This window comes from Syzygium oleosum, unplaced genomic scaffold (genome assembly GCF_021117445.2).
Source record: "Syzygium oleosum isolate NSW1041296 unplaced genomic scaffold, Sole_v2.1 Sole_v2.13, whole genome shotgun sequence".
NCBI classification, from domain to species: Eukaryota; Viridiplantae; Streptophyta; class Magnoliopsida; order Myrtales; family Myrtaceae; genus Syzygium; species Syzygium oleosum.
In genome coordinates this window covers 7,133,091-7,148,637 of record NW_026607497.1, presented here as the reverse complement: position 1 = coordinate 7,148,637, position 15,547 = coordinate 7,133,091, and the positions used below count along the sequence as shown (strand labels likewise).

General features: G+C 42.1%; 2 protein-coding genes and 1 pseudogene across 2 annotated transcripts; all 3 read right to left on the bottom strand.

Annotated features, from left to right (window-relative positions):
- Positions 1–4,675: 4,675 nt before the first annotated feature.
- LOC115669744 (purine permease 1-like) lies at positions 4,676–6,728 on the bottom strand. The gene is made up of 2 exons (XM_056317056.1): positions 5,936–6,728; positions 4,676–5,498 (listed from the first exon to the last, which is right to left on the bottom strand). The coding sequence occupies exons 1-2, from the start codon at positions 6,726–6,728 to the stop codon at positions 5,020–5,022; spliced, it is 1,272 nt and encodes a 423-aa protein (XP_056173031.1). The 3' UTR covers positions 4,676–5,019.
- An 815-nt stretch (positions 6,729–7,543) lies between these two features.
- LOC115669269 (purine permease 3-like) lies at positions 7,544–9,608 on the bottom strand (annotated as a pseudogene).
- A 4,053-nt stretch (positions 9,609–13,661) lies between these two features.
- LOC115666224 (purine permease 1-like) lies at positions 13,662–15,547 on the bottom strand. Its single transcript, XM_030587993.2, has 2 exons — positions 14,685–15,547; positions 13,662–14,224 (listed from the first exon to the last, which is right to left on the bottom strand). Exons 1-2 carry the CDS (start codon positions 15,444–15,446, stop codon positions 13,859–13,861), a joined length of 1,128 nt encoding a protein of 375 aa, XP_030443853.1. The 5' UTR covers positions 15,447–15,547; the 3' UTR covers positions 13,662–13,858.

The window sequence follows — 15,547 nt, the reverse complement described above, 5'->3', positions numbered from 1 at the left end:
TCTTCATTATTGTACTTGTTTTTGGTTCAGATATCATCATCATAATTAATTAGCTTGTGGAATTTTTGGTTTTATCGGCAGGAAAGAAGGAGAGTTACGTGGGTCCATTCGTTGACTCCTAGAAGTGGAGCTTTGACTTTCTTTAGCAAAAACGTACAGATAAGCCATCGTTTTCTTTAGCCCCACGACCTGGAGATCAGCATGGTCCGAATTGAATTGGTCCAGTACCCAACTCAAGGATTGACTCACATAGTATTGGCCCCCAATTTTTAGGACCAATGACCAACCCTATTGAACTTGAGACCGAAAACTGGATTGACCTTACGGGTTTGGTCTAGTTTCAGGGTCAATCCGGGACCAACTGAATCTTTTTTTTTTTTTGTTTCATTTATTGTATTCTCTGATGTTGAGGAAATTTCCTAATAGATTTTGAAGTTGACAAAACTATCTATATTAATTTTGTAAATCTGATATGTACTCTGAAGTATTTTTATGCCATGTAAATATATTATGAAAGTGACAACTTTAATACTTCAAGAGGTATTAACTTTCCGGACACTCAGACTTTACGAGGTTCATAAGGAAAACTTTAGACTCTATGAGTTTCAGAACGCGAAGTTTGGACTCTACTAAAATAGACACTCAAACTTTATATTAAGATGTCAGAGATCTTCAACTTCTAATTTTTCAGGACTTAGACTTTACTGAGGACCTACGTTGACTTAGTTTTGAATGAAAAGCAAGAACCATAAACTCTTCAGACTCATAATTTATTCAGAACGAAATATAACAGCTAATGATCTGGCGTGGATTTCACAAAAGGAAATTTTTGATCGACTCAATTTAAAGCTAATTGATTGACAATCAAACATTATGACAAGCATATATCACAACGGATAAAACTCTACTTATGGGCGATCGGATTCAGTGGGATTCGAATTTTGTTAACCAACGGCTACTCAATCCATTTTATATAAATCTGTCCAAGGTGAAGATTGGAAGATGATCCTCTGAAGGCTGTCCAACGACTAGTTTGGAAGTGGAGGAGTATAAAAGGAGATCAATGAGAAGCAGAAGGTACAGAACGAAACCGAGAATCAACAAGTTCAAAGTCTGAGTACATTTTGATTTTATTACTTGTCTCTTCTGAGCTAAATACTAGGATTTTGAGGGATATTCTGTAAAAGTGATTGTGTGAGATAGAGAGTTCTATCATTCACCGAGTGATATTATTCAGATTTTGTAATTCCTTTGATCACATAGTGAAATCCAGCAAGTAGGCTGTCAGCGTGGGAGAGTGGACATAGGTTTGATCTAAGCCGAACCACTATAACTTTTTGTGTGCAGTTTTCTCTATTCCTAATCTCACATTATATTGTTTACACTGCACACTAGCACATTCAGAATTTGAATATTATTCAGACTTTACTAATTATAAATCGTTTCCACTTTAAATTCTTCAAAATCACTCAAATCACCTATTCACCTCCCTGTAGGTGATATTTGCTAGCTACATCACTTGAAAGGACAATCGTAATCTTTGAAGTTACATATCTATTGACAATGCGATACTGAGCAACCAAATTGTGAATACCGCTACAAATCAAACATAATCTAAGATAAGGCAACGACGGAAATCTCCACTTTCCAAAAGCAATAAACCATAGAAGACAAACACGCGAAATAAAATCAAACAATAAAAAGTTCAAAATACATAACATAAATAATGAATTATACAACTTCATATATTGTTAAAAAGATTGCTTCAAATTATGAGCTGAGCTGGGTTCATGAGACGAGCGAAGAAAGACGAGAGATCTAGCGAAGGGAGGCGAGCAAAGAGAGGCAACATGGTTTTCATTTTAAACAATCTATATATTCTGCTATTTTCATCATTTATTATTTACTTCCATTCCATTGATCGCCCGTCCTTAATGTTGTGAAACCCCTAGTGAACTCCCCCGTCATCTTTATTCTTTACCCTAAGCCCCAAAAGAAAAGTACAATGACAACATCCGTTACAAAAAAACTCATGCCGTTAAGTCCCACCGATTTTTTTTTGTACAAAGTCACCACCTCCATCACCACTATAAATTAGCAACCTAGAAGAGGAGAGACCCATGGCTTGGACTATATATATATAGGGTTGGTCCGGGTTGGATCAACCCTAAAGCCTCAGGACTAAGGACCAACTTGCAGTCAAGACCGGGGATCGACCCACTCTCCTTGGGAGCCCGAACCAGGGACCGACGACTAATTGTCACCCCTAGCCCCACCGGAAAGTGATGATAAGTTTTTAATTGTTTTGTTGAAAATGAATGATTTAGAAAATATTTTTTTAAAAAGATAACTTGTGTCGCTTCTAAAAATAAATGCACGAAAATTATTTTCATCGTCAAAAATATTATATAAAAAAAATTCAATAAGTTGGGTCGGTCTAGGGTCGCCTAGGGTTGACCCTGGACTAATTGTCACCCAGGAATAGTAACTTTTATTTTTTTTTTTCTTTTCCTTTTCTTTTTTTTCTTCTCTTCCTCCGCCGGCCATAGCCGGAAAGTTATGATAAGTTTTTATTTGTTTTGTTGAAAATGAATGATTTAGAAAATATTTTTTTAAAAAGATAACTTGTGTCGCTTCTAAAAATAAATGCATGAAAATTATTTTCATCGTTCATGAAAATATTAGATATAAATTGATGTCGATAATGAAAATATTATTTATTTATTAATTATTCTAAGCGATCAATTTCAGAGAAATATTTTTTGAATAATTCATTTTTTACGAAACAAAAGGAGCCGTAAAATTTTCAATGAGTCCATAAGAAGTGACCTCATTTTTTTCACTGGGCCAGGTAATAGAGTATCCCTTCTCTCAACCAGACGAAGGATCTCTCTTGAACACGATGATATTTGTGCAGCACAATTTCTCATCCACCGGGTTATTACAATCTCTTTTTGAGCATATGACTAACGAGCTCCTTGTCCCACATGCACCGGGTTATTATTGAAAACACACAAATTTGTGATCGTGAAGATGGCTCCAAGTGAATGTGCAAATGCGACGATTTGAACCCAGATTTTGAACGTGGAGGACAAACACACTTATCATAGCTTGTCGTGTAGTGTAGAGATTGGGAACCATTCATTTTCAATTGATTTCTTGACGTGGTTGTTGACTTCGGTGTGAACTCATCCTTGCCCTAGGCTACACGGAACGAGATTGCAACATCTTACCTAGAAAGATTGAGACAAAAATATTAGGAATCCCACGATTTGCATTGAATTGTAAGTTGAAATCAAATTCTTTTAGCTTGCCGTTAAATCCCAATCCTAAAACTTGAAAAATGGACATGATTGAGGTGCCGGTTAAATCTGTCTATCTCGTTAGATGAATGAAAACTTTAATATCATATTTTCTGCTGCTTTCTCTTTTCCCCGTGGCTATTTAACATAATTGGAGGCTGCATGTGTGCTTGTTGATGCTTGCTCGAGCAATGTGGATGCATTTTGCAGGCTAAGAGTTGTACGTTTTTGGAAACCATCAATCTATCAAGACTGACCGCACAACTACGACAATCAACAGTTCCCTATTTTTCTTGTCGAAAGAAAAATGCAGACAAAATTCGATATCGATTTGATGTATGATGAAAGCACATAAAATGAGGATCATTTCCCATAAGATAGTCTTTTACATGGAACGATTACAGATGCAGCGTTTTCAAAGAAGTTACTAGACAACGCGACGACTCTGCCTTTGGCTTATGAAATCGATTTCCAAAATGAGCTAATACACTTTGATTTCAAAGCTTTTTACCTCTGACTTATTTGTCTAGCCACATGTCGTGCACGCATACCTAGGCGAAGGTCAAACTCGCCATGGACCACAAGACACGTGCATGCACGAAGGACTCCAAAGTCCAAGCACCCGCTGATTCCGACAACAAAAAATAGTTTAAGGTATGAAAAGATTAATTCATGAATCGATGTACCAGACAAACAACAAGTGCGTACGATTGCACACAAGCCCTTGATATCCTTTGACTGTATAATAAAGGTTGGATCTGCCTCCTGGTCCTGCCACCTACAGTACAGACAAGCAATGATGTAACCAAGAACCTTGGAAATCTACTGTATCTGCTACAGTTGGACTTTCGATCTAGAAATGTTGTCACAGATTCCATTCTACCCAGTTCATTTGGTTTCCGGTTTCTTGCTTCTTCAGAGCTGAAGAACCCTTTCCCTGTAGTTTAAAAGCCTTTTGAGAAACATGTAACCAAGAAAATTACAAGGAGAAAGCTTCTTTGCAACATTGATCACAGGGCTAGCCAAAATCTCTTTGTGAGAGAGAGCGAGAGGTGAATTTAAAGTTTGTCACAAGTAATGCTATAGAGTTCAGTGTTCTCATCTTTACGTGGCTTCAACAGTCTGATTAGAGTGGTTAGACAAAAGTAGGCATGGCAGAAGGAAAAACTGTTTCCTTTTTAAGCAGATTGCAGCATCCGGAGGAGCTTCTAATCTATGAACTTCTCGTGGGAAGATGCCAATATCTGTGGAACTTTTTGTGTCCTATTCACTTTGTGGGAGCACTTTCTATTTTCTTTCTTGATAGTTTGGTTTGGTGGACAAAGTGAAGGCCTCCACATGAAAGTAAAGGGTACTTCATAGAACAAGCTTGGTGTATCTCAAAAGATGATCTTTGACTTCTTTGAGACCACCCTGCAAGGTGATCTTTCTTACTCAAACCGTGATTAACAGGGACAGAAAGCTAGAAGTACAGTTCTCTTTCTAATAAAAAGTCAACAGTAATGTGTCTCCCATTGGATATTCTGATTGATTATGTAAACTTGCTTCAATCGAGCGGTTCCCTGTCATTGTCTCAATTAGCACTGCTGTATTTTGCGAGAAGATTCTCTTTGGTCAATTCAGGCTATTCAGCTTCGATGAACAGGGCGAAACATAAACAAGAGGGCGAATCAATGAAAAAGGATAGAGGGTATGTTCCGAAATTCCCTGGCTTTTGTTATTGTCCCTCTGTCTTGCTCATCACTAGATTGTTCTTTTTCTGGCCAAAAACAGAGTCTCTATGCAGCGCAGATCCAATTTTCGCTAAGTCTGAGCCGTGTCTTTCTTTTTTTTGACCTTCAGGGAAGGCCTTGCTGATGCATTTCGGTCTCTGGAGGTCTAATCTGCTGCTGCTCTTTCTTTTTCCTTCTTGGCAACTTTGAATTCGCCGTAAAAATACGAAGCGAAGCCCCAGAGCGAGAGGGCGAGGGACACGCCTTTCCCTGCCTGGAACTTCTCCTGGAAGATTATGACGGCTAGGATCTCGATGACCGGGAGAAGAACGGCGATGATGATTCCTGAGAATAGAGAGGAGGCACAGAAGATGACTCCTATGGCTCCTAAGAAAAAGAATTGATTGATGATCGCGTTCCACACGAGCACCACATAGTATGTGGCTTCTCCAAGCTCGTAGTTCCTTGCTTCTGTAGGAATCGCCTGCGTAAGCATGATGTCAGGAACAACCTTATGTCATTCTGATCATAGTTTTTAGTTTTCCTGTTTCGGTGGTTTCTTAATTATAGAACTTCAATCGAAGGAGACTAAAGTATTGCTATTGTCTTACCATCCAAATATCATCCACTCTAGCAGATTCAAAAGATAATTATAGGATAGTTTTATTAGAGCAATCGACCATAACTATTGATCATGGCAAAAGCTGTTAAAGTCTCGTAAAACCCCCGCGGGAGACTGAAAAAAACCAAGATTAAGAAATGTTTTGGTTTGAGTAATTCGATTTCTAAGAGGATATGATAGAGAGAGAAGATACTCGTATGTATATTGGTCATGAGTCGCATGCAATCATGCTCATTCCAATTTCTGGGAACCACATGAAATCAACTTTGCAGGACCAATGATTGTGATGGAAACCTAACCCGTGTGGATGGGTCTAGGTTGAGAGAGAACCTGGAAGTCCTTGTTGATCAGCATGCCCACGGTGCAGAAAGCGGTGGCGAAGAAGCACATCACCAACTGAAACTCCAAGACCAGCGAGTAAGTGACCGCCTGCTTGGCCTTCTTGTACGTCAGCTCCACCAGCGGCAGTACGAACCCATACAACGCCGCTGCCCCAAGCGTCATGAAGAACCCCGCATAGTACGCACTGTCCGACTCCCCTGCTGGCCGGTCGCTGCTAGTGTCCATTGCCAGGACCCCTGCCCCGATTGTTAGCAGGAATATCGAGTTGATCGAGTATGACGTGAACTGCTGCCTCACCAGCAGGAACGCGAACCCGGCTGTGAATGACAGCTGCGTCGCAATGAGCAGGGCCGACGTCGAGACAGGGAGTCGCGCCGCGCCGTATGCGTAGAGGTAGTCGTCGAGGCCCGTGAGGACCCCGATGACAGCCGAGGCAGCGAAGAGGAAGGGGTCCATGAGGACGAGATGGGCGGAGGGGCCCTCGGCGGAGCGGCGGCGGAAATAGGCTACCGTGAGGGGGAGGACGATGATCGGCCAGCCCCCTGTCTCGAGCCAGCTGCAGAGCCACACGCAGGTGCCGCCGCGGACGAAGTAGAGGCGCATGAGCAGCGGGCTGCCGCACGTGCCAAGGGAGAGCATGGCGCAGTTGAGCGCGAGGAGGAGGCGCTTTGGGGTCTTGTCCTGGGGCGCTTCCATGCTTTCCCCCATGATCAAGCTCTCGCTCTCGCTCGCTCTCTCTATCTCTCCCATTCCTTGGGATTGTTTCCAGACAATCCTTCCCAAAGATTTATGAATCGTCTCTAGTCAATATTTAATGAACTTTGGTGAATAAATCGTCCAAATGACTTAACTATTTTCATTTCATCTGAAAGTCAAAGCTTTCAAATCGTTTAATTCATTTACGTTTGTTTGCGTATTGGTTTCAAAGAACTTGACGAGAGAGAGGGAGAGAGAGCTCGTTTTGTTTTGATATGGGCAGGTGCAAATCAATCAGACAGGACGTATCCGAATTCTTAATAGAGAATTTATGCAACTAAGTCCTTTCCCATGTGCCCGAATCCGCTGTTAATCAGGAGAATTCATATGGTTGCTGCTACTATAATCATTCGTGATGAAAAATATAATCGTCTTACATCATCTTTATATATATATAGTGAGTATTAATTATGGAAAAGACTAAACTACCCTTTCAACACTCCCCGTTAGGGCATAAATATCAAAGAGCCTCAACTTGTTACACAAAGTAATCGCTCTACTGCCTTGCAATGACTTAGTAAAAGATTAGCAAGTTGGTCTTCAATCCGTGTGTATTGAAGTGTTATGTTCTTGTTTAGAATTTCTTTTCGCACAAAATGGCAATCTACTTCAATATGCTTTGTGCGCGCATGAAAATTGCCACGTCAGCTCCAAACTGTCTAGAATGGATTTTTTATTCTTTTCCCTCACGTTGTTACAAATCGAACTGTCTAGGATGGCAAAAAAGGACAGACTACAACAGCAGGCTAAGTATGAATTATGTCTTTCATTTTTTGCCTTCGGGGATGGCCTTTTTTATGCATTTTGGTCTATAGAGGTCCAATCTGCTGCTGCTGCTGCTGCTCTTTCGTTTTTCCTTCTTGGCAAGTTTGAATTCGCCATAAAAATACGAAACGAAGCCCCAGAGCGACAGGGCGAGGGACACCATATCACGGCTAGGATCTCAGTGACAAGGAGAAGAACGGCGATCATGATACCTGAGAATAGAAAGGAGGCATAGAAGATGATTCCTATGGCTCCCAAGAAAAAGAATTGCCGGATGATCGCGTTAAACACGAGCATCACATAATATCGGGCTTCTCCGAGCTCGTAGTTCCTTGCTTCTTTAGGAATCGCCTGTGCAAACATGAAGTCGGGAGCTACCTTATGTGACTCTGATCATAGTCTTATGTCATCCCATTTTTGTGGTTTTGTTGAAATAGTGATCCACTTTCTAGAAGTTTCTAGCATGCTCAAGATCTTTGGAGAATAGATATTTAGATGAATAGTCTAAAAAGTCGTGAGAAATATCTAAGATGTTTCTAAAAAATATCTATGATATTTCTAGAAGACTAATGCGATATGTGTAGAAAATTCTAGAAAAATATCTATGTAACATGCTCTAGATTTTTCCTTAATGGTGGTGGAAGAGGGCTATAAATAGCCAACCCCTCTCCACTTGAAGGATACGCCCATCAGAAGAAAAAAAAAGTCCCTGTACAAACCTTCATAATACAATACTCCTTTTGTCTTCTTTGCTCCCTACTTGTCTTCCCCTATCAAAAGTTATGTTCTATTGTTGCTCCAAGTCCATGTACCAACACTTGCACTCACTAAATCACTCGCTCACTTACAAAACAAATCACGCTTCCGCAAACACTAACAGGTTTCTTAGTTATGATTCTTCCATGGAACGAGACTGAAGTAATGTCACTGTTTTTCAATGTAAATATCATCCACTCCAGCAGATTCAAAAAATAATTTTGCAGGATGGTTTTATTAAAGCAATCAACCATTACTATTGATCTTTGCAAAAGCTGTTAAAGTCTCGTAAAAAGAGATTGAAAAAAGAAGAAGCAAGATTTATACTCCGTTTCTTTTGCGAAAAATATATAATTTCGGAAAATATTTTTCGAATTGAATGATGAAAAAAGTTTTTATAATTGATGATAATTTATGTCTAAATATTTTTATGGGCGATAAAAGTATTATTCTTTATAATAAATTGTTTTTAGGAAAATATTGTCTAAATAATAATTTTGGTTAGAGTAATCTGATTTCTAGATAATATCGACGTGGATTTAGCATATGACCAATGATTGTGATGAAACCTAATCCATGCGGATGGGTCCAGGTTGAGAGAGAGCGAGAACCTGGAAGTCCTTGTTGACCAGCATGCCAACGGTGCAGAAAGCGGCGGCCAAGAAGCACATCACCAGCTGAATCTCCAAGACCAGCGAGTTAGTGACCGCGTGCTCGGCCTTCTTGTACGTCAGCTCCACCAGCGGAAGTACGAACGCGTACAGCACCGCCGCCCCGAGTGTCATGAAGAACCCCGCGTATTATGTCCTGTCCGACTCCCCTGCCGGCCGGTTGCTGCTCGTGTGCATCGCCAGCACCCCTGCCCCATAGTTAGCAGGAATAATGAGTTGATCGAGTACGACGTGAACCGCTGCCTCATCAGCAGGAACGCGAACCCGGCTGTGAAGGCCAGCTGCGTGGCGATGAGTAGGGCCGATGTCGAGATAGGGAGCCGCACCACACCGTACACATAGAGGTAGTCGTCGAGGCCTATGAGAACCCCGATGACGGCCGAGGCAGCAAAGAGGATGGGGTCCATGAGGACAAGGCAGGCAGAGGGGCCCTCGGCGGAGTGGCGGCAGAAGTAGGCTACCGCGAGGGGGAGGAAGATGATCGGCCAGCCGCCCGTCTCGAGCCAGTTGGAGAGCCACACGCGGGCACCACCCCGGATGAAGTAGAGGCGCATGAGGAGCGGGCCACCACACGTGCCGAGGGAGAGCATGGCGCAGTTGAGTGCGAGGAGGAGACGCTTTAGGGTTTTGCCCTGGGGACCTTCCATAGTTTCCACCGTGACAAAGCTCGCTCTCTCTCTTTGTGATCTCCTAGGATTAAATGTTTAGACCATGGTTTGTTCATTCTAAATGGACCCGTCAAAATGGGTAATAAACGTATTTTTTAATCAATATTTGATGGATTGAGTTGTCATATGTGTTAGTTATAGTTAATGAATGGGTCATAAATGAATTTATGATGGCAAAACCCAAAATAAATATAAGTATTAAATGAGTTCCCAACTTACTTATATCAAACCCGCTTCTTGACCCTTTCTCTTTACTCTCTCTCTCTCACCCTCACTCAATCTTGCGCTCGCTCACTCCGCACTCTCATCTTGGTTTGGGGATGAGTTTTCCTAAATTGGGTTAAATATGGAAGTATTTTAGCAATATGTGTTAGGTTGGATATGCGTTGGATTGGGTACGTGTCACTAAATTTGTATTGCATGGAAATGGGTTAAAACGGGTTAAATGGATCAATTTGGGTTGGAAAATTTTTAACTTGACCCAACACACCCATTTGACAGGTCTAATTCTAAAGGAGAAAGTTTAGAACATACTATATTAAATGTTTGAATCTAAATCTTTCATTATTATCTAATTCATTCACATTTCTTCTCGTTTTCATTTTTAAAGAATTTCTTGAGAGAAGTTGTTAAGTCGGTTTTGTTTTGACATAGTCAAGTGCAAATTAACTGGATATTACATTAGGATAATTACCCAAAAAGTATTAAATTAAATTTATGTTTGGTCGTCTTAATTTCTTACCAAAATAGGACTGCATAGGATAATATATGAAATCTAAGGATTTTGCCATATTCTATCCATTATTTGGTAAAATGCAGGGCCTAATTCCCTAAAAAATCCCAAACTTTAGGTATTATCCAAAATCTACCCTAAACTTTTTTTTGTCTCATAAAAAACCACAAACTTTTATTTCAAACCCAAATCTGCCCTAGGTTAATTTTCTGTCCAGATGTTTACAAATTTTTTCCAACTTGTCATCCACGTGTCTATCTTCTTTTCCCACGTCAGCTTGGGTTGACTGTTTCTTTCTTTCTTTTTTGTTTTTTCATTCTCTTCTCCCTTTCACTTTCCGCCATGGACAACGAGAGCACCATCAAGAACACAGAGGAAGCCCAGGTGCTGCCACACGCCGGTCACCGCCGCAACAGCTTGCGTGCACGTTGCCACGACTTCCTCGTCACCTCGTCGTTATTGTAAGCCCAGACGCTTCCATTTGCCGAGCCTCCACCCCCTCTATTTGTCGGTGGATAGTTGAATTTGGGATCAGGATGTCGGATCCAACGCCGCCTCGCCCAGATTTGGAGTCGCTGGCCTTGGGCGACCCTGGATCTTGTGTCGCCGGCAGTCGCCCAAGGCCGGCGACACCATCGTCGCTTTCAATCTTCACATTGCGACCTCTCCGTCTATCTCTGCGTTGGTCAGTCATTTGGGCCAAAATCTTCCCTTTTCTCTGTTTCTAATGAAACTCTAGCACTAAAATGGCGACCAGAGGTAGCAAATCGGAAAAGGTGAAGCGAATTTTCCAGCATTTGATGGGAACCGTGATGGAGGGCTCAATAGGGAGGAAATGGTCGCGCTCGCGGTGGCCGTGAACCCGAGGGTCAAGTTCAAGACCTAGGGCGAGTGCATTGACGGCGAGAAGGGGCTCACCTATGAGGGCTTGTTGAGGACCTACGATAATGGCACCGGCGACGTGGACTGCTACTTCAACGTGCTGGGCCTCAAGCTCAATTCCGCCGACGCCAAGAACAAGGAAGTGAGGTCGGGCTCGGACGAGGTGTCGTCGTCGATTGCTGACGAGAGGGCAATGGAGATGCAGAAGAAGCAGAGGACAGCAACTTGGGCTGGTGTCGCCTAACCATGGGGTGGCGTTTGCGGATGATTTGGAGATTTAGGTGAAGAGGTTGAAGGCGAAGGATGAAGAAGGTGAATGGCGGAAAGTGAAAGGGAGAAGAGAATGAAAAAACAAAAAAGAAAGAAAGAAACAGTCAACCCAAGCTGACGTGGGAAAAGAAGATAGACACGTGGATGACAAGTTGGAAAAAATTTGTCAACATTTGGACAGAAAATTAACCTAGGCCAGATTTGGGTTTGAAATAAAAGTTTGTGGTTTTTTATGAGACAAAAAAAAGTTTAGGGTAGATTTGGGACAATACCTAAAGTTGAAGGTTTTTTAAGGGAATTAGGCCTAAAATGCAGTAATAATAATTTCATAATTTATCCTATCCATTATTTGGTATGAACGACATATCAGTGTAAATAAATATAAAAATACACAAATAAAGATGGCGAGAATCACTTACGATCCACTACTAAAGAAATCACAAATGCACAAATGGAGATATTCTCCACTAATAAATTCATGATTGTTATATGATCTAAATCTTAAACAGCATAAGAGCTACGGGTTCGACCATGACAAGAAATGTAAATGAGTTACAGCAACATTGAAGGGGTGGACAGACCGAATGTCGAATATGGTAAGAGCGAGAAAACATGATTATTCATCTTCGCGATTCCGTAAAGTATAACGCTTCGAACTCTCTCGCTTGCTTCATTTTTATTTACTTATTATTTTTATTATTTTTCTCTCTTTTTTTTATCTTTTCTTTTTTAATTCTATTCCATCATTCCTTAATGAAATTTATTAAATAATAAACTATACTAGTATACCCAAAATATAAACACTAAGCAGTTTAAAGATTGGTCATCTCATCATAGTAGCTAGTTTGTAACCAAAGTGAGATGATACAGGTTAACCATAAAAAGCCCCCCAACTTTTTCAGTTCGCCTCACTTCTGGAATCTACATAACCATGAAGAGCAGGGAAGCTTGCACTGGCGAAGCAAAGTTTCACTACCATGCACAAAGTGATCTTCATCGTCTGTCTAGCTCTGGACATCCATATTCAAGGTAACTCATATTATGATCTTAGGCTGACATTAGAAAACCTCTTCGGCTTTCTATCCACGTTAAGATCCCCACATTGATATTGCAGATTCTGGACACATTAACGTGGTGCATGAACTGCTTGATAACATGATTACAGAACTGGGAAATTTCAAAAGCCGAGGTCTTCACAGGCTTGAGAGCAGGTGCCTTGTGAAGGCAGCTGAGAACAATTCCCATGCAACTCTCAGGTTTAACTGAAACAAGAGGCGCTTCCAGATTTGCTGAGTTAGTATGGAGAGGACTTAGCCATCGCAACAGGCTGTGTAGAAACAGCTCATTTGCCATGCTTGCAGTGCACTACAGTGGCTTTCAACATATACCGAACCACAGAAGCAGCATGATTGCTACTCGATCTCAAGACATGATGAAACTTAAAATGTTATAAGAGCTTGATGGAATTCAAGTATAAATTCAGGCGTAGTGAATAATTGCCCTTGTGGCTGAGAGGGAGAAAGGTAAATTTAAAGTTTGTCACATGTAATGCTATGGAGTTCGGTGTTCTCATCTTTTTGTGGCTTCAGCCGTTGACATTGAGACAAAAGTAGATATGGCAATAGGGAAAACTAGGGGTGAGTATGGTCCAGGTGGGCGATTCTCACCCTAGAATTGGGAACCGCCCGGTTAACTGATTCTCATTTATGCATCTACTTGGGTGATCTTATTTTCATTTAGCTACCCAAATCATGCCACTTGTAACCTTTTGTTCTTTATCAAGTGTTTTTAGCCCCAATGTCCTTGTGGCTTTTAAGCTTAGTTAACTGGTATCTATTGCCTTTAACTCATGAGAAACACAAGTCAATGTCTTCTCTATCTTTCTCGTTATTGCTTGAAATGATTACTTCTCAAATAATATTCCTCATTCATGCATTTTACTTGGCCAATGATGGTCTCTTTTTTTCCAATCAAATATCTTCATCTTTTTAATCCAAACCATGCCGTTTGTCACTCAAATAATAACTCACATGCTATTAAATTGTGACATTGAACTTAGCCTATCAAATTATATCATGAGATCATAAATGTTATAGTGTTCTAACTCTAGTTACTTTATATCATAATTATAACCCTAGTTAATTAACATGAGTTGAAGTTATTCTATAAAATAAGTATGCAATTGAAGGTTAAGGAGATGCCATGTAGATCACTAACGGCAGCGCTGTGGAACAGTATGCAATTGCAGGTTGACAGTAATCACCTTGTAAATAATATAGAAGGCCCTCTTGTTACTTTCATACGAACACTCTCAGGGCTAGAATTACAACATACTATAACAGCAGGATAAGTATGAGCCATGTCTTTCATTTTTTGTCATCAGGGAAGGCCAAATTGATGCATTTGGGTCTCTGGAGGTATAACCTGCTTTTGCTCTGCTCTTGCTTCTTTTTCCTTCTTCGCAAGTTTCAATTCGCCGTAGAAGTATGAAGCAAAGCCCCAGAGCGAGAGGGCGAGGGACACGCCTTTCTCCGCCTGGAACTTCTCCTGGAAGCATATGACGGCTAGGATCTCGGTGACCGGGAGAAAAACAGCGATGATGATTCCTGAGAATAGAGAGGAAGCACAGAAGATGACTCCTACGGCTCCCAAGAAAAAGAATTGACAGATGATCGCGGTCCACACGAGCACCACATAGTATCGGGCTTCTCCGAGCTCGTAGTTCCTTGCTTCTCTTGGAATCGCCTGCGTAAACATGATGTCGGGAGCAACCTTATGTCATTCTGGTCGTAGTTTTTAGTTTTCCCCTATAAGCGGCTTCTCAATTATAGAACTTCAATCAGACGAGACTAAAGTATTGTCTTACCATCCAAATATCATCGACTCTAGCAGATTCAAAAGATAAATGTAGGATAGTTTTATTAGAGCAATCGACCATAACTATTGATCTTGGCAACAGCTGTTAAAAGTCTCGGAAAACCCCCGCAGGAGACTGAAAAAAACCAAGATTAAGAAATGTTTTTGGTTTGAGTAATACGATTTCTAAGACAATATGGTAGAGAGGGAAGATACTCGTATGTATATTGATCATGAATCATTCCAAACTCGCGGGAAGTGGGAACCTCGTGAAATCAACTTTACATGAGGATTGATTGTGATGGAAACCTAGAGAACCCATGTCGATGGGTCCAGGTAGAGAGAGAACCTGGAAGTCCTTGTTGACCAGCATCCCGACGGTGCAGAAAGCGGTGGCGAAGAAGCACATCACCAACTGAATCTCCAAGACTAGCGAGTAAGTGACCGCCTGCTTGGCCTTCTTGTACGTCAGCTCCACCAGCGGCAGTACAAAACCATACAGCGCCGCCGCCCCAAGCGTCATGAAGAACCCAGCGTAGTACGCCCCATCCGACTCCCCCGCCGGCCGGTCGCTGCTCGTGTGCATCGCCAGCACCACTGCCCCTATGGTCAGCAGGAATATCGAGTTGATCGAGTACGACGTGAACCGCTGCTTCACCAGCAGGAACGCGAACCCGGCCGTGAAGGCCAGCTGTGTCCCGATGAGCAGGGACGACGTCGAGACGGGGATTCGAGCCAAGCCGTAGGCGTAGAGGTAGTTGACGATGCCCGTGAGGATCCCGATGACAGCCGAGGCGGCAAAGAGGAAGGGGTCCATGAGGACGAGGTGGGCGGAGGGGCCCTTGGCGGAGCGGCGGCGGAAGTAGGCTACCGCGAGCGGGAAAACGATGATCGGCCAGCCGACCGTCTCGAGCCAGCTGGAGAGCCACACGCGGGTGCCGCCACGGACGAAGTAGAGGCGTATGAGGAGCGGGCTGCCGCCCGTGCCGACAGAGAGCATGGCGCAGTTGAGCGCGAAGAGGAGGCGCTTTCGGGTTTTGCCCCCGGAGGCTTCCGTGGTCTCCATCTCCGCCATGACAAAGCTCTCGCTCCGGTTCTCTATCTCTCTCATCGCTCTGGGATTGTTTCTGGTCGGGGTTTCTCGTCAATCTTTCACAAAGATTTATAAATTGAATCTAGTCAATCATTCACAAAGCTTGGAGAATAAATCAT

What these genes read in the sequence shown, in the direction of transcription:
- LOC115669744 (XM_056317056.1), bottom strand. Translation starts at nt 6,728, where the DNA reads ATGGGAGAGATAGAGAGAGCGAGCGAGAGCGAGAGCTTGATCATGGGG. An exon ending in ACCTAGACCCATCCACACGG is followed by an intron (nt 5,499 to 5,935) that starts GTTAGGTTTCCA and finishes ATGCTTACGCAG; the next exon opens with GCGATTCCTACAGAAGCAAG.
- LOC115666224 (XM_030587993.2), bottom strand. Translation starts at nt 15,446, where the DNA reads ATGAGAGAGATAGAGAACCGGAGCGAGAGCTTTGTCATGGCGGAGATG. An exon ending in TGGTCAACAAGGACTTCCAG is followed by an intron (nt 14,225 to 14,684) that starts GTTCTCTCTCTA and finishes ATGTTTACGCAG; the next exon opens with GCGATTCCAAGAGAAGCAAG.